Here is a 25,766-nt window from a genome sequence, read left to right as displayed (position 1 = left end):
ATTGTGGTATTGGGACTCAACTACAGCATTACCACCTGTGATATAATTTTCCAAAATGATGAACAACTCTTGGCAAACTTCTGAACCAAAGTATAGTCTTCCCTCAAAGTACAAGGTAGTTGCATTCTTGGGAAATCCAGTACTTTGGATAGGGTACAGATAGGATCTAGGCTCAGGATGTTCTTATATTTATTGTATAAGCTGGTTTCTCACCACGTGAATGTTTACCAGGATATTTGAAAGTTGTATGGAATGTGGGACTCTACAGAGCATTTTGCATTCTTGGCCATCACCCATTAAAGGCCTATAGCATACCTCAAACTTTGCGATATTCAAAATAATCCCCATATTCCAAGCTTGCATGATTGTTAGAAAAAAAAAATACATGTCCAGTGTTCCTCCTACAGAAAGGTACCATCGTAATTTGAGGACCGTGCTCTGATCTTTCTCTTCACAGATATTAACCAATGAGTTGACCTACAGTGGGATGAATGCCATAGCTCTCCTTCATCTTCTTCAAGCATCCTTGAACACTATTCCTCCCTCCATGAGCTCTTAGAGCAAAAGCCTTAGGACATCAACTCTTTTCTGTAGCACCCCATTTACACATCCTCACAAGCTCCACAAATATCTAGATTTCAAATTCCAATCTGCAGCCAGGCACAGTGGCTCATGCCTGTACTCCCAGGACTTTGGGAGGCCAAGGCAGGAGGGTCACTTGAGCCCAGGAGTTTGAGACCAGCCTGGGCAACATAGTGAGACCCTGTCTCTATTTAAAAAAAAAAAAATCTGATCTGGGCTCAGTTGAGATAACATACTACATCAGTATGATGAGACTTTTTTTTCAGCTCCAGTATTTTTATGCCACCAAATGCTTCAATGTATTCAGAGAACTTGTGACTTCCTAACACTAAATCACATTCTAGTGAGGAACTCAATTTTTCCGCACATTTACTCTCACAAAGTCTGCTAACCCATAGCAGGTGTGCCCATCCTGAACTCTGGCGACTGTGTGCTTTGTGGTCTTTTCTTCATGTCCTCAATATATCATGCTAAGAAAGGGACTGAGGAACAGAGACATCAGCAATAGAGCCCGTAGGAGAAGGAAGGGAGACAGGTGCTAGAGTAGAGAGAGTCTTAGGGCTAATTCAAGTAGTAGATTGGCCAGGTCCATTTCTCTATCTGGGCCTCAGTTTCCTCATCCTAAATGAAAAAGTGTATTAAATGATCGGTTAGAGGAATTCCAGTTTCAATAACATATGATTCTGTAGATCTGGATAAACCCACAAATCATATCAGTAAAGCACAAACTGAAAGATTTCATGTTGACTGCATCTCCTTTGCCAAGAGCATGATGCATCCGGCAGAGAGGCTGCCGCCTATAACATAGTGCAGATAAAGAAACCAGCAGACTTTTGTGAAAATCATGTGGCTGCTTGGAATTCACTGTGGTCAGAATTTACCTCATAGAATGAGCAATGTGATTAATTCCAAGCACTGATGTCTTTGTGCCATGTTCAGTGCCGTAACTCTAACTCATAAAGAAAGTCAACCAGAGGAAGGCAGACTGTCTCCCCAGACACCCCGATGAAAGGAGGCATTTTCCCTCCTTTTTTATATCTTTGCTTGGTTTTGTTGTCTCTCTTCCCCAGCGACCACTTTGGGAACCTGAAGAAACTGTGGTCATTGCCTTGTATGACTACCAAACCAATGATCCTCAGGAACTCGCACTGCGGCGCAACGAAGAGTACTGCCTGCTGGACAGTTCTGAGATTCACTGGTGGAGAGTCCAGGACAGGAATGGGTAAGGCATCTTTGTGGCTGCTGTCCCTCTGTTTGAGGTATGGTGTGAACAAATAAAATACCAGGATGATTTGTCCTATCTCCCGCAGCGTGACCGCAGCACTGAGGTGGGAGAGGAGAGCAGAGGCAGGAGGAAGAGGGAGGAAGAGGAAGTAGTTGAGGCTCGTTTTTCCTCTTCTCAGAGGTGACTCTGAGGCAGTCACTTGCTATGCTTGCTCCCTGCACCCCATCTCACGCACTCCAGACCCAAACTCATCTCAAAAAAACCCTGGATTTTTCCACTGACATCTACAATTTGGGAGCTTGGCAATTAATTCTGTAAAGTGTTATTGTTCTTGAGTGGTAAGTGAGGCTGAAGGTACATCCCATTAGAAAGTGCTTATTTTTGGTGGAAAGAAAAGGTGTGTGTAGAGATGGTACAGATTGATAATTATGTTAGGATGCATCAGAAAGAAGATACTAAAGATTTAGTTACAATCGCAGTCAATGAACTAGCCATCCACTTGACTCAGGGAGAAAATAAGGTTGTACAAATACCACTTTCCCACTATGCGACTTTTGAATGAAAAAAATACCGAGCATGAGATTCACACTGCCTTTTAAGGTTTTATTTTTTTTTCTCTTAGTATATCAGATGTATTAACCCATGCTCTGGAATATTTTCCAGAATATGAGTTCAATGGTTGCATCAATCCAGCCATAAATGTACTGTAAATTAGCAAATTCCCTTGTTGAACACTTAGGTGATCTCCAATATTTTGCAAATATTAACAACACTGCAACGAACATCTTTGTATCTTAATATTAAGGGTTTAAATGTTTTCAAAGTATGAGGTTATTATTAATTTTAAAATATAAAAAAGGAAACTGTCATTGCAACATATGGATCATTTATGTCAACATTTTACTTAACTAACAGTAGAGAGAAATAGACATAAAAAATAAGCCACCCTCCATTTGCCCCCGCATCAAGTCCAAAAGTAATCACTATTCGACTGGGCATGGTGGCTCACGCCTCTAATCCCAGCAGTTTGGGAGGCCAAGGCGAGTGGATCACTTGAGGCCAGGAGTTTGAGACCAGCCTGGCCAATGTGGTAAAACCCTGTCTCTACTAAAAATACAAAAATTAGCCAGGTGTGGTGGTGCACGCCTGTAATCCCAGCTACTCCGCTGGCTGAAGTGTGGAAATCACTTGAACCCAGGAGGGAGAGGTTGCAGTGGGTCAAGATGGTGCCACTTCACTCCAGCCTGAGTGACAGAGCAAGACTCTGTCTCAAAAAAAAAAAAAAAAAAGATCACTATTAATACCTTCTTGTGTATCATAAACAAAAGTTATACCTATGCAAATGCATTCTTTTTTTGCTTATACCAAGTTGATCCATTCTGTTCTGCATCTTGCTTTTAATTTTTAATGATATTAATACACATTGAAGATCTTTTCATACCAGTACATGCAAATCTACCTCATTTTTAAAATAGTTGCATAGGCCGGGCGCAGTGGCTCACTGTAATCCCAGCACTTTGGGAGGCCAAGGCGGGCTGATTACCTGACGTCAGGAGTTCGACACCAACCTGGCCAAAACGGTGAAACCCCATCTCTACTAAAAATACAAAAAATTAGCTGGGTGTGGTGGCAGGAGCCTGTGATTCCAGCTACTCGGGAGGGTGAGGCAGGGGAATTGCTTGAACCTGGGAGGTGGAGGTTGCAGTGAGCCAAGATCGCACCATTGCACTCCAGCCTGGACAACAGAGCAAGAATCCATCTCAAAAAGAATAATAAGAATAATTGCACAATATTAGAATGTATGATTATAAGTGTTTAAATAACCCTCTATGGTGGGACATTTAGTTACCAGTTTATTTGTTTCCTCTGCTGTTTCAAACAAGGCTTTAATGAAAATCTTGTATTCACATATCTTGGCCATCTTTGGAATATATATGTTATATATATATATATTATATATATATAATATATATATATTACATTACTTTTTGTTTTCTTTTCTTTTTTTTTTTTTTTTTTTTGAGACGGGGTCTTGCTCTGTCAACCAGGTTGGAGTGCAGTGGCACTCTCACAGTTCACTGCAGCCTTGACCTCTCAGGCTCAAGTGATCCTCCCACCTCAGACCCCTGCATGGCTGAGACTGTAGGCACACACCACCATGCCCAGATAATTTTTAAATATTTTGTAGAAGTGGGGTCTCACTGTGTTGCCCGGGCTTGTCTCAAACCACTGTATTCAAGCAATTCTCCTTCTTTGGCCTCCCAAAGTAGTTGGGATTACAGGCATGAGCCACCAGGCCTGGCCTATATGTCACATTTCTAACTGTGCAACAGTTGAGTCAGAGTATGTGATTTCTTAATTTTGCCATCTAATTTCCTCACAAGGCTTGCCAAATTTACATTCCTGCTAATGGAGTTATGGAAGTGCCAAGACTGGATATCATTGAACTTTTTTTAAAAAGCCAATCTGATGGGTTAAAAAAAAAAAGAGGGGCACAAATATCTTTAAGGATAAGGCTTTAACTTTTACATCCACCAAAATTTACAGTTTCAAGGTGCTTCCTCTTTAGGTAGGCTTACCAACCCCATTGCAGGGGGAGGAAAGACAGAAGTGAGATAGGGTAAAAGGTGACGAGATTCAGAACGATGGTTTGAGAGGCAGTGTAGTTTGCTAGCTAAGAACAGACTCTAACTCCCCTCACCTGGAACCTCCCTCTTTAGTTGATTCGTGAAGACAATTAAGGCTGGTCACATCACCTTCTCTTTGTCCTTTATAGAGAGGCCCATATCTGAAATAGGTTCAAGGCTGTCTACAGGGTCTACAAACACCAAAGGGACTTAGAAATTCATTAGTTCAATCAACTGACTTTATTTAGCACATCGAATGTACCAGGAAATTTCTTCTAGGTCTTACTTCCCCAAATGATAGTTAAACCCTTCATTTGGTGAGCTGTGGAAAAGCTTAACTATGCACTTCAAAGGGCATCAAAGAGGACACCCCAGCAGCCAGTCAGCATTATGGAATTTCCCCAGTTTGCTTTGTGATCGTGTGGTCTAGTGGAAAGTACACAAGATGGGGAGACAGAGGACTCGGACTTTATCAGCTACTCTTGTCATATGTAGCTGAGGATTCACAGATGACCATGTCATATGTGTGACCATGTCATTCACAGATGACCAAGTCACTTTTCCGCTGTGAATCCATTTCCTGAACTGTAAAATGCAGATGATAATGTCAGCTTTGTCTATATCACAGTGTTGAGAAAATCAGTGAGATGATGGAAGTGAAAGAGCTTTGGGAAGTCTACATATCCACATACAAGTATGAGAGTTATCATTTGTGTAGATGACCCAGCTTTGGGTGGCATATTCTATTGAAGAGCAAAATATTACTTGATCCATTAATATAATTCTAAAAGTATAGTATGGCAACACCAGACGTAGTTAAGCGGGTTACAAGAGTGATAGAGAAGGAATGGCAAATGTCAGAATAAGCTGACTTTCTTCAGTTGGAATGGCTGCCTTGAGCACTGTGCGAAGGATGATTCTGAGGGCAGATGTCCAATTCTGCAAAGAAACTATGCCATGATTGCTTAGCAATGTCTGCCAGAGGAGTAAAATATAAGATAATCATCCTGTATTTGGCATCGCCAGTCTTGATTTCTTCACTCTTCACAGCTCTGTGCACCAATTACACATTTCCCATAAACATAATCACTAGGTTGAAAATTGGCCTTATTATAAGAAAATTAGAACATGTTATGGAATAAAGAGCAATAAACTATCAGGCATCTTTTTTTGTTTTGTTTTGTGTTTTTTTTGTTTTTGTTTTTTTGAGACAGAGTCTTGCTCTGTCACCCAGGCCAGAGTGCAGTGGCATGATCTCAGCTCGTGGCAACCTCCACACCACCGCCCCCACCCGCCAACACCCAGGTTAAACGAGTCTCATGCCTCAGCCTCCCAAGCAGCTGAGACTACAGGTGCATGCCACCACACCTGCCTAATTTTTATATATTTTCTAGAGACAGGGTTTCACCATGTTGCCCAGGTTGGTCTCAAACTCCTGAGCTCAAGTGATCCACCCCCCTCAGCCTCCCAAAGTACTAGGATTACAGGCGTGAGCCACTGTACCCAGCCTATCAGGCATCTTTTTACATTGCCATAGTATGGAGTATCTACTTAAACTAGATTTTAAGTATAATCTAATTTAAGCCCTTCATTTGATGGGTATAAAGTCAGAGATCCAGAGAGCAGAAGGGATGCCACTTTTACCTTGTGGTATTAAATGAGATAATGAATGTGAAAGTGCTGTGAAAACTACGAAGTTATACACAAATGTAAAGAGGTTTGATATTCTTATTTTGTTTATTATGTTTTTTGTTTATGCACAATTATTAATTATTGCTCAAAAGTGACTTCCAATCCCCAAATCTAGCCTGGCTTTATCCTTTTTTCTTGTGTTTATACCATTCATATCTGAAGAAGCTCAATTAGGGAGGCCTTAAATTAAAAAGCTTACAATGCCAACTGGTAGTGTCTTTTAGAATCTGTGGTTGGAAAGTCATCTTTTATATTTTAATTATTTTGGCTTCCTGACTATAAAATGATAGTACTAAAGTGGAAAAAAATGTTGATTATCACACAAAAATGTTTCCTTATAGAAAACAGAGAATGAATATTAATATTTTTTTCCAGTAGAGGAAATTTCACAATGAAGAGAGCAGCAAGCAGAACTTTTTAAGTAAAATCACCACTTCTTTTCTATTATGTTTCATATTTTAGTAGTGAAATCAACCTGCCTTTAACAGACAGCAAGTTGCTGTTAGTTTTACCAGTTCCTTTTTTTTTTTTTTTTTTTTTGAGATAGAGTCTTGCTCTGTTGCCCAGGCTGGAGTGCAGTGGCATGATGTCGGCTTACTGCAACCTCCGCCTCCTGGGTTCAAGTGATTCTTCTGCCTCAGCCTCCTGAATAGCTGTGACTACAGGCATGCACCACCATGCCCGGCTAATTTTTTTTTTTTTTTTTTTTTGTAGTTTTAGTAGAGACAGGGTTTCACCATATTGGCCACGCTGGTCTCGAACTCCTGACCTTGTGATCCACTTGCCTCAGCCTCCAAAAGTGCCGGGATTACAGGCGTGAGCCACCGCCCCTGGCCTACCAATTCTTTTATTCTAAATTTTAAAATGTCTTATCACAAATGCCAAATAATATGATATTTCCCAATCTTTAAATGACTTTTAATGGATTAAACCTGTAAAACGATGTAAAACTTAGTTCTATGTAGGTCTAAACACTAATTTTCCTTTTAACAGGCATGAAGGATATGTACCAAGCAGTTATCTGGTGGAAAAGTCTCCAAATAATCTGGAAACCTATGAGTAAGATATTTTATTTGTTTTTGGAAAATACAGTCCTAAGGAATCCTCCCTAGGTTAGGAATAAATTATTGGTTGACTGTAAAAATGCCAGATGATCTCTTGCAATAGTAATGTTCACACATACCACCCAGCTCTTGATTCCGAAATAACACTTTCCACTAAAAAGAACCAGGACTTTCTGGAGAAAAGTCTTGGGGTAGGGATAGAACAAAAAAGAACTTGAAACATCTTTTTGTGCCAGAAAGTAAAGAAGTACTTAAAAATAAATTTTTAATTTTAATTTTTACTTTTTGAGACAGGGTCTTGCTGTCGCCCAGTCTGGAGTGCAGTAGTGTGATCTCGGCCCATTGCAACCTCCACCTACCGGGCTCAAGCACTCCTCAGCCTCCCGAGTAGCTGGGACTATAGGCACATGCCACCTTGTCCAGCTAATCTGTAAATTTTTTGTAGAGACAGGATCTCGCTAGGTTGTCCAGGCTGGTCATGAACTTCTGGGCTCCAGTGATGCTCCCACCCTGGCCTCCCAAACTACTGAGATGACAGGTGTGAACCACTGTGCCCAGCCAAAAAGACATGGGCATGTCAAATGAGCACAGAAGTTGGCTCTAACGGGCTCCATTTGATGAAATCTGGGACAATTTGAGTATCAAAATAAATAATGAGTATTAAAATAAGTCATAGACTAGAAACCATTGAAAAATATAAGAATCTGTAATAAACAGATAGGCTGATAGATAAAGAAGTAATAAATAAAAAGGAAAGGGTTTTTTCTTATAGTAGAATGCCAACTAATGAATGATAAAGTTTAAAAATCATCATTTTGTAACCCAGAGTATCAACTGATTTAGGCAAGAATCCTCGATGAAGGTCACCACTAGCAGGTTAAAGTTTGATGAGCTATGGGATATTTACATAGTCTCAAAGTATCTCCTCACAAATCACTTGTAATTACAAAGTGGAGGTAATTAGTAGGCCCATCGTAAACAATCAATCCAAATGCACATAAATAATGGAGCAAAAAGCTATCTTGTGTCTCTTTATGTGATGCACTGAGAAGGACACACATCACTTCTGTGATATTCCTGCTCAAAGAATGCACAACATGAATTTACTTATGAGGGTGTATTCATAAGGATATATTAGACAAATCCAAATTAGGGAATATTCTCTAAAATTAATGTCCTGTGCTCTTCAAAAAAAAAAAATCGTTAATATCATGAAAGACACAACAGGCTGAGAAACTGGTCCACATTAAAAAAGACAAAAGAGGCCAGGCGCAGTGGCCCACTCCTGTAATCCCAACACTTTGGGAGGCTGAGACAAGTGGATCACCTGAGGTCAGGAATGAGACCAGCCTGACCAACATGGTGAAACTAAAAATACTCTACTAAATGTAATACCAGTTTGAAAGTTTAGCAAATATCTCTACTAAAAATACAAAATTAGCCAGGCATGGTGGCGCATGCCTGTAATCCCAGATACTCGGGAGGCTGAGGCAGGAGAATCGCTTGAACCCAGGAGGCAGAGGTTGCTGTGAGCCAAGATTGCGCCTGGGCAACAAGAGCAAAACTCCATCTAAAACAAAAAAGAGAAAGAGAGAGAGAGAAAAAAAAAAAGACTAAAGAGACATGGTAATTAAATACAGTGGTGATCCTGGGCTGGATCTTGAACCATACAAAAAATATTTTTTGTTATAATATACGTTATTGGGACAGCCGATAAGATTTGAATAAGATCTGCAGTTAAGTACTAGTATTATGTAGATCTTAAATCTCATGATTTTGGTAATTGTAGTGTGGTTAGATAAGGGTATACTCTGTGTCTTAGGAAATAGACACAGAAGTACTTAGGAGCAAAAGTCAATTCTCAAATAGTTCAGAAGAAAAGTCAATCTATGTCTATCTAAAGGGAATAGTAAAGCAAATGTATAAAATATCAGCAATTGGCTCACCTGGGTGATGTGCAGATGAGGGTTCTTTTACACTATTTTGCAGCTTTTCTGTAAGTTTGAAATTATTTAAAAATTTTTAAAAATTAATTACTCACTAAATATAAGATACCAGGCCTAAAGAATAATGCTAATGAGGACACCTATTAATGCAATAGGGTTCTTAATCCAAATGTGGTCGAATTATTTGTTGCTGAAATTCTAGTAGATTCTTTAGTGAAGAACTGTCATTTTCTGTACTCTCTCAGCCTGGTTTGTTTTGGTCAAGTATGTGTGAGTAGCCCTTCCCTCAGTAAACAGAAAAGTCGTCAGTTCTAAGAATTTTTGAGCTGACATAAAACGTATAGGATATATGCTTAAATAAAATAACAAAATTATAGGCAATACCTTTGAAGGAAAAGCAATAAGCATTATTTCAAATGACCACTAGACTGTGTAGTTTTGTTTGTTTATCTTTGCTTTTAATCAGAATCTCTTTGCTTATGATCAAAGGAGCAAACTCAAAATTCCAACAGGATAAGCGATAGGAAATAGTGATGCCTGGAGCAAAAAAAAAAAAAAAAAAAAGGCTATTCACCCACCTAAAGATATCTTAAGCCATTTCAAAAATAAAACACTATACCATGCAAACAAAACAATCTAGTTATACTGTGCACTTTCAGTTTGCATTCTCCAGATTATGAATCTCAGCTGAAAAATAACATGACTTACAAGCAAACATTCAGATATTTAGTATATAACTGGATATATGAAAGATTCCAGTATGGTAACTTTTTATTTGTGAACTTAGTGTTGTCTAGTTTCAGGTGAGATCTGCTTAAGTACTTAAAAATGTACCACCTGATAACATAGTCATGGGTTGGTAAATTGAATGGATTCAGGTCTCCTGCCTTGGTTTGCAGTCATGACCTTGGGCAAGTTACCTCATCCTATTTGAGTTCTGATCCCTTCTCCATAAAATGAATGCTCAGACAAGATGAAGGAAAGCAAATCATGAATCTCTTGCTGGCTTTCCCTTCCCGTGCACTGAACTCAGGTAGATATCACCCTTTGATAGTGAAACTATTTACCCACCATGCTGGTGACAACCTTTTCAATGCACAGCTCTAGGCAGCCACTACTATCGCTGGGGTCTTGTGTATGAGATGAAAGCTATATTTTCCCAATCCTCAATTAGATAATCTCTTAGAGCCCATGTTCGTGTAATGTATGTACTATTCTGTCTTACAATGTTCAAAAACCTCTAACGAATCCATGAATTCCTTTAATCATGGCTACTCTCAAATAGCCAAACAAGTTTGTTAAGTGATATTTCTTTCCTACCCAGACCTTCTTTCCTCCTGGATTTATTAATTTTCAAAACTGATTATTAACCGAGGATCAGTCTGCCTCGTTTTAGCTAAAAAGCAGCCAGAGAGGTTAGGATGTTGGCTCAAATATTGTTAACAACATAAAAAAAAAAAACCTTCATCCCTAAAAATCATTTATATTCTTCTTTACCATTTTATAGTTGTTTTTCACCAGACAACAAAATTATAAAAATAATGCAATCACTTGGCAGAATATCTGGAAGACCAGTCTTAAAGAGGAAAATACTACAGTTGTTTTAAAAGGATATTTGCTAAACTTTCAAACTGGTGTTACATTTTTATAGCTGCACTAGCACCCTTTTCCTTACAACCAACTGCCTACTGACTTACGAAACGAAGAGGAAGATTAATGTTTTCTACAACTTTATTTTAGAAAATTTCCAACACATACAAAAGTAGAGAGAATAATATAATGAATATCCATGTTCCCCAAACCCAGCATCAACAATGATCGATATTTTGCCAATTCTGTTTCATGTGTTTCTTTCCAGTTAAACATTTTAATACCTGGAAATGAATCATGCATTTGCTTTTGAGTTTAAACACACTGGTAGAAATATATGTGTGCAGACTTGTTAAATAAGTTAAATAAGTAAGATATACTTAAAATTTTGTTTAAAAACTTGTTTAAAGCACTGTCAGAAATAGAAAATGACCATATGATTTTCTTTTTTTTGTTTTTGAGACGAAGTCTTGCTCTGTCGCCCAGGCTGGAGTGCAGTGGCCGGATCTCAGCTCACTGAAAGCTCTGCCTCCCGGGTTTACGCCATTCTCCTGCCTCAGCCTCCCGAGTAGCTGGGACTACAGGCGCCCGCCACCTCGCCTGGCTAGTTTTTTTTTTTTTGTATTTTTTAGTAGAGACGGGGTTTCACTGTGTTAGCCAGGATGGTCTCGATCTCCTGACCTCGTGATCCACCCGTCTCAGCCTCCCAAAGTGCTGGGATTACAGGCTTGAGTCACCGCGCCCGGCCTACCATATGATTTTCTAGCATTGTCTTTTATAAATAATGAAACTTTAAAATATGTCATTGACATATGATTTTTACTTGCTTTCAGGTGGTACAATAAGAGTATCAGCCGAGACAAAGCTGAAAAACTTCTTTGGGACACAGTAAGTCTCCTTAACCTGTCTTTTGACATAAAACAAAATGAATTAAGTGCAGTGTCTCATGCCTGGAATCCCAGTGATTTGGCAGGTCAAGGTGGGAGGATCACTTGAGCCCAGGAGTTCAAGGTTACAGTGAGCTGTGATTGTACCACTGCACTTCAGCCTGGGCAAGATCAAGAACCTGTCAAAAGAAGGAAGGAAGGGAGGGAGGAAGGAAGGAAGGGAGGGAGGAAGGAAGGAAGGGAGGGAGGAAGGAAGGAAGGAAGGAAGCAAGGGAGGAAGGAAGGGAGGGAGGAAGGGAGGGAGGTAGGGAGGGAGGGAGGGAGGGAGCAGGGGGAAGAAAGGGAAAAAGGAAAGAAAGAATTGTATTGTTTTTTCAGCCTTGCTGTGTTTTATGCCCATGCGGTGGATCGATATGTTGGATTAACAATAGTTTTCATGTCTGGTAAAAATATTCTGGGAATTTACAGGACTAGCAAACCACAGGATGAGAAACCTGGGCTTGGCATTGGCATGCAGACATCAATCACCACAGCTGCAGCAGTCTTTATGAGTGGTGATGGCTGGCCATGGAGTGCCATCAGGGCTGGTCTGCCGTGCCTTCTTCTCGGTGTAGGTCAGAGGTGCCTGTGACTCTGATTCAGCCTGGCTGGGCTGTGAGTCCAGATGGAACACAGCACTTATTTTAACAGTTATTCTTTAAAGCCATGCATAGCAGGACTGATTTTACTCAAGGATGTCAAGATTAAGGGAGAAAGGGAAGAGAAAAGTAGAAAACACGGTATGGTGGGGCAGGTACTGGGCTCTAGTTCCTGTTAAGTCACCAACTCAGTGTGTGACTTTGGGGACCTCTCTTCTTCCTTCTGGGCCTCAGTTTATCAATGAGTAGAAGGGGAGCATTGGATTAAGTCAGGGATGGCAATTCCCCAGCCCTCATCCTGCCACTTTCTGCTCCTTGTCCTGTGACTAACACGGCTGACCATAGTCCACGGCATTGGGACTCTTGGGAAACAAGACAAATGCTGAAAAAAGAGCAAGCAAATCATCTAAAATAAACTGAGGTAAACTCCAGAGGAGTTGGGAAAGATTCCACGAAGGAAAAGAGGTTGAGCTGAGTCCTTACTGAACTCTGGTCTCTCCTTGGCTCTACACCAACTCAGTACTTGTTTCCTGTGGGTTCCCCAAAAAACACAGAATTGTTTTTTTGAAATGTTTAGAATTGCTGGGAAATGTTCAGAAATACAGATTCCAGGTCCCACTCCAGATCCACAGAATCAGAGTCTCCAGCATTAGTTCCTGGGAATCTGTACTTTCTCAAGTAAAATTTACAATGCAAATGTAGCCAGCTCAAACCTGGTGCCACCAGTCTATGTTAATGGATGACAAAGTAGAACTTGATTAATATCAACTAATTGAGTGGAGTGCAAAATTAATTAAAACTCTGAATTACACTGTGTTTAAACAAGTGTAGTTTTGTTATATTAAATCACACCTCAGTTAATGTCATCTGTGGAGCACTTCAAACAGCCCACATTAATAACTTCCTAAAGATGATTCCTGTATTACAGCAGTTCTCGTGAGGTGCTAAGTCCATTTTGCTTGCTCTGGCAGTTGAAACATTCCTCCTTACTGATATATATGAATGTGGAGGGGAGTGTTTGTTTTGTTTGTTTGCTTGTTTATTTATTTATTTATTTTGAAACAGAGTCTTGCTCTGTCACCCAGGCTGGAGTGTAGTGGCCTGATCTTGGCTCACCGCAACCTCTGCTGCCTGGGTTCAAGTGATTCTCCTGCCTCAGCCTCCTAAGTAGTTGGGATTACAGGCACATGCCACCACACCCAATTCATTGTTGTATTTTTACTAGAGACAGGGTGTCACCCTGTTGGCCAGACTGGTCTCGAACTCCTGACCTTAGGTGATCCACCCGCCTTGGCCTCCCAAAGTGCTGGTATTACAGGCATGAGCCACCATGCCCAGCCTCCTTACTAATATTTTGAGCTACTTTACCAAATTCTCTTCTCCTCCTTAGGTAAATATGAGGGCAAACTTCAAACTTAGCCCAGATTCTGGACAGAATTGAATGGCATTTTCTTGCTATTTTTCACTGTTTTTGTATGCTGTTCTGGAACAATAGCTGTATTATTTCTAGGTGTATTTAGAGTCTTTTTATCTAATAAGTATAGGACCTTTAAGAGAGGAATTGCTGCGTAGTATTCCATGGTGTATATGTGCCACATTTTTTTTGTCCAGTCTATCATTGATGGGCATTTGGGTTGGTAAAAAGATGAGTTCATGTCCTTTGCAGGGACATGGATGAAGCTGGAAACCATCATTCTCAGCAAACTAACATAGGAACAGAAAACCAAACACCGCATGTTCTCACTCATAAGTGGGAGTTGACAATGAGAACACATGGACATGTGGGGGGAACATCACACACCGGGATCTGTCGGTGGGTGGGGGGCTTGGGGAGGGATAGCATTAGGAGAAATACCTAATGTAGATGACGGGTTGATGGGTGCAGCAAACCAACATGGCACATGTATACCTATGTAACAAACTTGCACGTTCTACCCATGTACCCTAGAACTTAAAGTATAATAATAATAAAAGAGATGAATTGATTCATGACACCTTTTTATGAACTAAAACTCCTGGTGTACTGCCTCATACATATTTCGCCACTACACTATAAATGCTTTATCTTGTTCCTGGTGTACCTAGGCACCCAAAAGTGTATCTAGCCCCTTGTAGTTGTTCAATAAATATTTGTTGAATGAATGAAGGAATATATTGAATGCTTAATAAATGTTTTTAAACTAACAACTCCGCTTAAGGGGGACCTGGGTGATCATAAGCATCACTGCAGGAGCTTTTTAAAAATACAAATTGCCAGACTCCAGGCCTATCCAATCAGAACCTCTAGAGGTGGCGCCCAAGTTATTCTGGGACTTACCCATGTTTGGGAGCCACTAAAAAGCATCTCCTAATGTGCTGTATCAGTTCTTCCAATGTTGCCTCCTCCAGGAAGCCTCTCATGCCGTCCCTCGCCCTAGCTATGGAAAATGGGTTTTCTTGCGTTTGAACCCTTATAGGTCAAATGTTATTATTAGTATTATTACTTCTCCAGTGGCTCTGTTCTCACTCTGCCTCCAATCTCAGCAGTTTCTCCTCTGTCTTTACCCATCTAGGTAGATGGTAAATTCCTTGGAAGTGGGTACTCTGTAATTGCCTTAGAACACCTTACAACATCTCACACATGGGGCAACCTGAAGTTCAGACATTATAAAATGTTCTTGAAGACTCAATGTTGACTTAATAATTGGTTTGTTTCAAGAGAAGAAAAGCACCACCTCCAGAATGAAAGATGGCTGTACGTCAGAGACACTGTTAAAATATAATGCAGCGTAACGAGACTATGAATTATCAGTCCATCTTTTCACAATAACTTAACCTGTGTGTTAAGATTATGTTCTGAGGGGGGCGGAGCAAGATGGCCGAATAGGAACAGCTCCAGTCTCCAACTCCCAGCGCGAGTAACACAGAAGACCGGTGATTTCTGCATTTTCAACTGAGGTACTGGGGTCATCTCTCTAGGGAGTGCCGGACAATCGGTGCTGGTCAGCTGCTGCAGCCTGACCAGCGTGAGCTGAAGCAGGGCGAGGCATCGCCTCACCTGGAAGCGCAAGGGGGAAGGAAATCCGTTTTCCTAGCCAGGGGAACTGAGACACATAACACCTGGAAAATCGCGTAACTCCCACCCCAATACTGCGCTTTAAGGAAACAGGCACACCAGGAGAATATATCCCACACCTGGCCGGGAGGGTCCCACGCCCACGGAGCCTCCCTCACTGCTAACACAGCAGTCTGCGGCGATCTATCCGCAAGGTAGCAGCGAGGCTGGGGGAGGGGCGCCCGCCATTGCTGAGGCTTAAGTAGGTAAACAAAGCCGCTGGGAAGCTCGAACTGGGTGGAGCTCACAGCAGCTCAAGGAAACCTGCCTGTCTCTGTAGACTCCACCTCTGGGGACAGCCCACAGCTGAGGTCCAATAGGGAAAGCAGCGGGGGCGGTGCAGAGGCGAACGACTCTGTCTGACAGCTTTGGGGAGAGCCGTGGATCTCCCAAGGCGGAGGTTGAGATCCGAGAACGGACAGACTGCCTGCTCAGGTGGGTCCCTGACCCCTGAGTAGCCTAGCTGGGAGACATCCCCCACTAGGGGCAGTCTGACACCCCACACCTCACAGGGTGGAGTCATCCCTGAGAGGAAACTTCCAAAGGAAGAATCAGACAGGTACACTCGCTGCTCAGCAATATTCTATCTTTGGCAACCTCTGCTGCTGATACCCAGGCAAACAGGGTCTGGAGTGGACCTCAAGCAATCTCCAACAGACCAACAGACAGTCCTTCTGACTGTCAGACGGAAAACTATCAAACAGGAAGGACACCTATACCAAAACCCCATCAGTACGTCACCATCATCAAAGACCAGAGACAGATAAAACCACAAAGATGGGGAAAAAGCAGGGCAGAAAAGCTGGAAATTCAAAAAATAAGAGCGCATCTCCCCCTGCAAAGGAGCGCAGCCCATCGCCAGCAACGGATCAAAGCTGGTCAGAGAATGACTTTGACGAGATGAGAGAAGAAGGCTTCAGTCCATCAAACTTCTCAGAGCTAAAGGAGGAATTACGTACCCAGCGCAAAGAAACTAAAAATCTTGAAAAAAAAGTGGAAGAATTGACAGCTAGACTAATTAATGCAGAGAAGATCATAAACGAAATGACAGAGATGAAAACCATGACACGAGAAATACGTGACAAATGCACAAGCTTCAGTAACCGACTCGATCAACTGGAAGAAAGAGTATCAGCGATTGAGGATCAAATGAATGAAATGAAGCGAGAAGAAAAACCAAAAGAAAAAAGAAGAAAAAGAAATGAACAAAGCCTGCAAGAAGTATGGGATTATGTAAAAAGACCAAATCTACGTCTGATTGGGGTGCCTGAAAGTGAGGGGGAAAATGGAACCAAGTTGGAAAACACTCTTCAGGATATCATCCAGGAGAACTTCCCCAACCTAGTAGGGCAGGCCAACATTCAAATTCAGGAAATACAGAGAACGCCACAAAGATACTCCTCCAGAAGAGCAACTCCAAGACACATAATTGCCAGATTCACCAAAGTTGAAATGAAGGAAAAAATCTTAAGGGCAGCCAGAGAGAAAGGTCGGGTTACCCACAAAGGGAAGCCCATCAGACTAACAGCAGATCTCTCGGCAGAAACTCTACAAGCCAGAAGAGAGTGGGGGCCAATATTCAACGTTCTTAAAGAAAAGAATTTTCAACCCAGAATTTCATATCCAGCCAAACTAAGTTTCATCAGTGAAGGAGAAATAAAATCCTTTACAGATAAGCAAATGCTTAGAGATTTTGTCACCACCAGGCCTGCCTTACAAGAGACCCTGAAGGAAGCCCTAAACATGGAAAGGAACAACTGGTACCAGCCATTGCAAAAACATGCCAAAATGTAAAGACCATCGAGGCTAGGAAGAAACTGCATCAACTAATGAGCAAAATAACCAGTTAATATCATAATGACAGGATCAAGTTCACACATAACAATATTAACCTTAAATGTCAATGGACTAAATGCTCCAATTAAAAGACACAGACTGGCAAACTGGATAAAGAGTCAAGACCCATCAGTCTGCTGTATTCAGGAGACCCATCTCACATGCAGAGACATACATAGGCTCAAAATAAAGGGATGGAGAAAGATCTACCAAGCAAATGGAGAACAAAAAAAAGCAGGGGTTGCAATCCTAGTCTCTGATAAAACAGACTTTAAACCATCAAAGATCAAAAGAGACAAAGAAGGCCATTACATAATGGTAAAGGGATCAATTCAACAGGAAGAGCTAACTCTCCTAAATATATATGCACCCAATACAGGAGCACCCAGATTCATAAAGCAAGTCCTTAGAGACCTACAAAGAGACTTAGACTCCCATACAATAATAATGGGAGATTTCAACACTCCACTGTCAACATTAGACAGATCAACGAGACAGAAAGTTAACAAGGATATCCAGGAATTGAACTCATCTCTGCACCAAGCGGACCTAATAGACATCTATAGAACTCTCCACCCCAGATCAACAGAATATACATTCTTCTCAGCACCACATCGCACTTATTCCAAAATTGACCACATAATTGGAAGTAAAGCACTCCTCAGCAAATGTACAAGAACAGAAATTATAACAAACTGTCTCTCAGACCACAGTGCAATCAAACTAGAACTCAGGACTAAGAAACTCAATCAAAACCGCTCAACTACATGGAAACTGAATAACCTGCTCCTGAATGACTACTGGGTACATAACGAAATGAAAGCAGAAATAAAGATGTTCTTTGAAACCAACGAGAACAAAGATACAACATACCAGAATCTCTGGGACACATTTAAAGCAGTGTGTAGAGGGAAATTTATAGCACTAAATGCCCACAAGAGAAAGCAGGAAAGATCTAAAATTGACACTTTAACATCACAATTAAAAGAACTAGAGAGGCAAGAGCAAACACATTCAAAAGCTAGCAGAAGGCAAGAAATAACTAAGATCAGAGCAGAACTGAAGGAGATAGAGTCACAAAAAACCCTCCAAAAAATCAATGAATCCAGGAGTTGGTTTTTTGAAAAGATCAACAAAATTGACAGACCGCTAGCAAGACTAATAAAGAAGAAAAGAGAGAGGAATCAAATAGTCGCAATAAAAAATGATAAAGGGGATATCACCACCGACCCCACAGAAATACAAACAACCATCAGAGAATACTATAAATGCCTCTACGCAAATCGACTAGAAAATCTAGAAGAAATGGATAATTTCCTGGACACTTACACTCTCCCAAGACTGAACCAGGAAGAAGTTGAATCCCTGAATAGACCAATAACAGGCTCTGAAATTGAGGCAACAATTAATAGCCTACCCACGAAAAAAAGTCCAGGACCAGATGGATTCACAGCTGAATTCTACCAGAGGTACAAGGAGGAGCTGGTACCATTCCTTCTGAAACTATTCCAATCAATAGAAAAAGAGGGAATCCTCCCTAACTCATTTTATGAGGCCAACATCATCCTGATACCAAAGCCTGGCAGAGACACAACAAAAAAAGAGAATTTTAGACCAATATCCCTGATGAACATCGATGCAAAAATTCTCAATAAAATACTGGCAAACCGGATTCAGCAGCACATCAAAAAGCTTATCCACCATGATCAAGTGGGCTTCATCCCTGGGATGCAAGGCTGGTTCAACATTCGCAAATCAATAAACGTAATCCAGCATATAAACAGAACCAAAGACAAGAACCACATGATTATCTCAATAGATGCAGAAAAGGCTTTTGACAAAATTCAACAGCCCTTTATGCTAAAAACGCTCAATAAATTCGGTATTGATGGAACGTACCTCAAAATAATAAGAGCTATTTACGACAAACCCACAGCTAATATCATACTGAATGGGCAAAAACTGGAAAAATTCCCTTTGAAAACTGGCACAAGACAGGGATGCCCTCTCTCGCCACTCCTATTCAACATAGTGTTGGAAGTTCTGGCTAGGGCAATCAGGCAAGAGAAAGAAATCAAGGGTATCCAGTTAGGAAAAGAAGAAGTCAAATTGTCCCTGTTTGCAGATGACATGATTGTATATTTAGAAAAACCCATCGTCTCAGCCCAAAATCTCCTTAAGCTGATAAGCAACTTCAGCAAAGTCTCAGGATACAAAATTAATGTGCAAAAATCACAAGCATTCTTATACACCAGTAACAGACAAGCAGAGAGCCAAGTCAGGAATGAACTTCCATTCACAATTGCTTCAAAGAGAATAAAATACCTAGGAATCCAGCTTACAAGGGATGTAAAGGACCTCTTCAAGGAGAACTACAAACCACTGCTCAGTGAAATCAAAGAGGACACAAACAAATGGAAGAACATACCATGCTCATGGATAGGAAGAATCAATATCGTGAAAATGGCCATACTGCCCAAGGTTATTTATAGATTCAATGCCATCCCCATCAAGCTACCAATGAGTTTCTTCACAGAATTGGAAAAAACTGCTTTAAAGTTCATATGGAACCAAAAAAGAGCCCGCATTGCCAAGACAATCCTAGGTCAAAAGGACAAAGCTGGAGGCGTCACGCTACCTGACTTCAAACTATACTACAAGGCTACAGTAACCAAAACAGCATGGTACTGGTACCACAACAGAGAAATAGACCAGTGGAACAGAACAGAGTCCTCAGAAATAATACCACACATCTACAGCCATCTGATCTTTGACAAACCTGACAAAAACAAGAAATGGGGAAAGGATTCCCTATTTAATAAATGGTGCTGGGAAAATTGGCTAGCCACAAGTAGAAAGCTGAAACTGGATCCTTTCCTTACCCCTTATACGAAAATTAATTCAAGATGGATTAGAGACTTAAATGTTAGACCTAATACCATAAAAACCCTAGAAGAAAATCTAGGTAGTACCATTCAGGACATAGGCATGGGCAAGGACTTCATGTCTAAAACACCAAAAGCAACGGCAGCAAAAGCCAAAATTGACAAATGGGATCTCATTAAACTAAAGAGCTTTTGCACAGCAAAAGAAACTACCATCAGAGTGAACAGGCAACCTACAGAATGGGAGAAAATTTTTGCAACCTACTCATCTGACAAAGGGCTAATATCCAGAATCTACAAAGAACTCAAACAAATATACAAGAAAAAAACAAACAACCCCATCAAAAAGTGGGGAAAGGATATGAACAGACATTTCTCAAAAGAAGACATCCATACAGCCAACAGACACATGAAAAAATGCTCGTCATCACTCGCCATCAGAGAAATGCAAATCAAAACCACAATGAGATACCATCTCACACCAGTTAGAATGGCAATCATTAAGAAGTCAGGAAACAATAGATGTTGGAGAGGATGTGGAGAAATAGGAACACTTTTACACTGTTGGTGGGATTGTAAACTAGTTCAACCATTATGGAAAACAGTATGGCGATTCCTCAAGGATCTAGAACTAGATGTACCATATGACCCAGCCATCCCACTACTGGGTATATACCCAAAGGATTATAAATTACTCTACTACAAAGACACATGCACACGTATGTTTCTTGCGGCACTATTCACAATAGCAAAGACTTGGAATCAACCCAAATGTCCATCTGTGACAGACTGGATTAAGAAAATGTGGCACATATACACCATGGAATACTATGCAGCCATCAAAAAGGATGAGTTTGCGTCCTTTGTAGGGACATGGATGCAGCTGGAAACCATCATTCTTAGCAAACTATCACAAGAAGAGAAAACCAAACACCGCATGTTCTCACTCATAGGTGGGAACTGAACAATGAGATCACTTGGACTCGGGAAGGGGAACATCACACACTGGGGCCTATCATGGGGAGGGGGGAGGAGGGAGGGATTGCTTTGGGGAGTTATACATGATATAAACGTTATGCACATGTACCCTAGAACTTAAAGTATAATAAAAAATTAAAAAAAAATAAATAAATAAATAAAATAAAAAAAATAAATAAATAAATAAATAACATTAAAAAAAAAAAAAAAAAAAAAGATTATGTTCTGAAAGGTCACTTTCAAATTATACGAACAGAAAGAAAGAAAAATACTCCTAACATATCCAACATGTCTCAGATGGAGACTGACAATGGAATAATTACTTCCAATAAGTGGCATACCATAGCATGTGATAATAATGGCCAGTAAGAACCCTAATAGTCCTTGTTCTGGTATTGTACTCCAGGAGCAATTCTAGGCCCATTACTTTAATTCTCCCAACAACCTTCCAACAGTCATTTTACAGATGAGGAAACTGAAGCTTATATAGTTACTCATCTTTATAAGTTCCTTTTAAGGCCAGGTGCAATGGCTCAGAGCCACCTGTAATCCCAGCACTTTGGGAGGCTGAGGCAGGTAGATCACTGGAGGTCAGGAGTTCAAGACCAGCCTGGCCAACATAGTGAAACCTCATCTCTACTAAAAATGCAAAAAATTAACCAGGCATGGTGGCAGGCACCTGTAATCTCAGCTACTCGGGAGGTTGAGACAAAACAATTGCTTGAACTCCGGAAGTGGGGGTTGCGGTGAGCTGAGATTGCGCAACTGCACTCCAGCCTGGGCGACAGAATGAGACTCCATCTCAAAAAAAAAAAAGGGGCCGGGCGCGGTGGCTCAAGCCTGTAATCCCAGCACTTTGGGAGGCCGAGACGGGCGGATCACGAGGTCAGGAGATCGAGACCATCCTGGCTAATACGGTGAAACCCCGTCTCTACTAAAAATACAAAAACTAGCCAGGCGAGGTGGCGGGCGCCTGTAGTCCCAGCTACTTGGGAGGCTGAGGCAGGAGAATGGCGGAAACCCAGGAGGCGGAGCTTGCAGTGAGCTGAGATCTGGCCACTGCACTCCAGTCCGGGCGACAGAGCGAGACTCCGCCTCAAAAAAAAAAAAAAAAAAAAGGAAATTCATTTTAAACCCAGAGATTCTAGAATTCAAACAATTAGCATGGGCCACTGTGTGTGCGCACAGGTGTGCACCCATAGGCAAACCATCTTTGTAGTTGTGGGACAGAGGGATTTGCGTTGTTGTAGGTTCTATATACTTTGTTCCTTATGCTCCAAGTGTATGCCATCTGCACAAACATCTTGTCTAACTCTGACCTTTAATTAGGGCCCTCACTATGTCTAAGTTAAGTGAATCATAATATTAGGCTTAATAAATGTTACCAGCGCAAATTTACAGCGGAGTAGGAACAGAGTGTTAGATACGAAGGACTTAAAATAGATTTCTTATTTTTTAATTTTCACCAAGAATGAATAAAATGGTATGTCCATTTATTAGTGCTTGTTTCATCAGTGCTGGCAAAATTGTCAGGGTGGCGAAAGTTACATTCTCAGGGCACTCCCTTCTTCCCACCTCTCTCATGAAACCAGGAGCTTAATGTTCTTTTTCCTTCTGCCCTGCAGCCAAATTCTCACTCTGGAAAGGGCCTAAGAAATATATTATCATTAAGAGAATCCTTACACACTGTTGGCAGGAATGTTCATTAGTTCAGCCCCTGTGGAAAGCAGTTTGGTGATTTCTCAAAGAACTAAAAATAAAATTATTATTTAACCCAGCAGTCCTATTGCTGGGTATATACCAAAAGGAGAATACATTATTCTACCTAAAAGACACCTGCACTCTTCATAACAGCAAAGACATGGAATCAACCTAGGTGCCTATCAACAGTGGATTGGATAAAGAAAATTTGGCACACCAATTTTCTTTATATGCAGCCCTAAAAAAGAACAACATTGTGCAGTTTGCAGCAACACAGGTGCACCTAGAGGAATTATCCTAGGTGAATTAACACGGAAACGGAAAACCAAATACCACATGTTCTCACTTATAAGTAAGAGCTAAACAGACATCAAGATAGGAATAATAGACAGTGGGGACTCCAAAAGTGGGAAGGAAGGGAGAGTGGCAAGGACTGAAAAACGACCTATTGGGTAATATGTTCACTATCTAGCTAATGGATTCAATAGAAGCCCAAATCTCAGCAACACGAAATATGTCCATGTAACAAACCTGCACACATACCCCCTGAATCTAAAAAAAAATTTTAAAGTTTTATATTCCCATTAAGACACTGATGAAGTTTTCAGGACAGTTTTGTGACTTTGTAGGGGAATGGAGAAGCAGCTTCTAACTTTCTTTGAAAGGAGGCATCTGGAGTAGTAGACCAAGCCTGGGCTTTGCTTGCATGCCAGAGTTCAAATCCCAATTCTCTCACTTTCTAGTTGTGGGTGGCAGGAATGCCACTTAAGCTCTCTGGCACTCAGTGTCATTGGCAGTTAAGGATACCAATATCCAGATGGCAATATTGTGGTAAGAGTTGGAAAATATCTGTAAAGAGTCTGATCTATGCGGAGCTCTAAAAGGACAGACCTTATGTCTGTCTGTCTCCATTCATGGTTCATGTCAGCACGAGAACAGTCTGGGATCCGCGTAGGAGACCAAGGAATATCTACTGAAGGACAGGAATAAATGAAATGGTAGCCATTCTTACTGAAATCTGCTCTATGCCAAGTGGGCCTACAGTATTTCTTCCTTTTGTGGGCAAGAAAGTAGAGCTGGAGGAATAAGCCTGGTTTCCTGAGATCACTAACCTTCCATTCTTTCTAACCATTCCAGGGCAAAGAAGGAGCCTTCATGGTAAGAGATTCCAGGACTCCGGGAACATACACCGTGTCTGTTTTCACCAAGGCTGTTGTAAGGTATGGCGCTAACTCTGCTCAGCAAAGTGGAGGGAAACACTTCTGAAGTGTGTGAGCATTGGGGTACAGACAACAAAGTCAGACAGTGCAAGAGGTAGAGGCTCACTAGAAATGGTCTGTTTTCCCTCTTCACTCTGAGAAGACCAAGGCCATGGAGATCAAGGCTAGAACTTAAGAGACTTAGAAAGTGACAGAGTTGGGGGTGCCAGGTCCTCTTTCAATTAGCATCTCCAATTTTAGAGTTCTAAAGACATAAAATACTTGGCACTGTATTGGATGAGTATATAATTTAATGCATAGAATAACAGAAGAGATATTTCTATCTGGAAGCAAAAATATATGAACTGCAGTTCTGGCTCTGCTCATAAAACTACCTACCATTAACTGAATCTTTATTATGTGCCAGAAAATATGCAGACCATTTCCAATCCTAAGAAGCCCTGAAGGCAGGTATTACTGTGTTCATTTCACACAGAAGAAACCGAGGTTCAGGAGCTGATGGTGCCTCCTTACGGCCATGGGTCTGAAGGGGCCAAGGCACCTCCAGCCTTCAGCCAACTGGACTGCAAGACCCTTGCTGCTTTTCTGCCCCTCTGGGCCTATTTCTTCTTTGTAAAATGATGTCTAAGAACCTATCTAGGGTTCAAATTCCCTTCTAATTAGAACATTAGTTAGAACTAAGCTGTTTGACATTGACCAAAGTGCAGTCAGAATTAAGAGAAGAGACAAATAATTTTTAAGGTGTCTTTGGAAAATTGTTTTGGAAGACTGAGACTGTGAGCAGGACGTGGAGCAAGGGCAGGTGGCAAAGAGGAAGGGCCTGATCCAGGGATGGGAGGGAACACAGGGGCTGTGCCTCTGCCATGGCTGGGAGACAGTAAGGAGGTGACCTGCAATCCCGCAGGTATGATGGCGAAGGGATGAAACATACAGTCTGTGTTGAGGCTCCCCACAACTACCCCCAGCTTCAGGAACTCACTAGGAGGCCTTACTGGACTAAGACTTATTGAGATTTAATACAGCAAATACAAAGCAAAATCAGCAAAGGGAAAAGACACATGGCACAAAATCTAGAGGCAACAAAACACAAGCTTCCGAGAGTCCTCTCTCACTGGAGCCACACAGGATGTGCTTAACTCCTCCAGCAACAAGTTGTAACCACACGTGAGCGCTGTCTACCGGGGAACTCATTAGAGACTCAGTGCCCAAGGCTTTTATTGGAGGCTGTTTCCATAGACAGCGCCTGCCTAGCACATGCCAAAATTCCAGATACCCAAAAGGAAAACAAGTGTTCACCATAAATCACACTGTTTCTAGCAAACAGTTTAGGCACAGCTCACCACCCTTATCAGTTAGAGAAAGAGCCCTCCCGAAATCCCAGTTCCCAAACACCAGCCAAGGGCTAAGCGTGCAAGCAGGTCTTTCTAAGGAGAGTAGTCAGGCCTGTTATGTTCATCCTGTGCAGCATAAAGTCAGGTAAGTGTGAAGGGGTCAGAGAGGCTTTCTCAAAGTATGCTGACAATCAGTTAAATTCATAGAACAGGCAAGGCAGTCACATAGCAAATATTTCCATCCATTCATTTTGTGGCAGTGGAAGAACCATCACCAATCCATCACAACACTGCTGTCCACTGGGTCCAGACACAACCTCAGAGTCCTTTTAAACTCAGTACTGCAGCACCCAGGGCCAACCTGTCAAGACTGACTTACAAGTTGAACAATATCTACCATCTTGTGAGAGGTTACAAGACAAAGATAGTAAGAACTTAATACTAGTAGACTTTTTTTTTTGTCTCAACAT

At 41.3% G+C, this 25,766-nt stretch overlaps 1 protein-coding gene across 2 annotated transcripts in view; it reads left to right on the top strand.

The window, feature by feature from the left end:
- ITK (IL2 inducible T cell kinase) overlaps positions 1-25,766 on the top strand; it is an 82,282-nt gene that overhangs the window by 41,314 nt on the left and 15,202 nt on the right. For both annotated transcript variants that reach the window (XM_033180482.1, XM_033180481.1), the window contains exons 6-9: positions 1,653-1,804; positions 7,120-7,185; positions 11,560-11,614; positions 23,883-23,965. In XM_033180482.1, the coding sequence (XP_033036373.1) occupies positions 1,653-1,804; positions 7,120-7,185; positions 11,560-11,614; positions 23,883-23,965 (356 nt within the window). The remainder of the gene's footprint in view (positions 1-1,652; positions 1,805-7,119; positions 7,186-11,559; positions 11,615-23,882; positions 23,966-25,766) is intronic.

Source organism: Trachypithecus francoisi, unplaced genomic scaffold, assembly GCF_009764315.1.
Source record: "Trachypithecus francoisi isolate TF-2019V2 unplaced genomic scaffold, Tfra_2.0 Lachesis_group2, whole genome shotgun sequence".
Taxonomy (NCBI): Eukaryota; Metazoa; Chordata; class Mammalia; order Primates; family Cercopithecidae; genus Trachypithecus; species Trachypithecus francoisi.
This window is presented reverse-complemented; position numbering and strand designations above follow the sequence as displayed.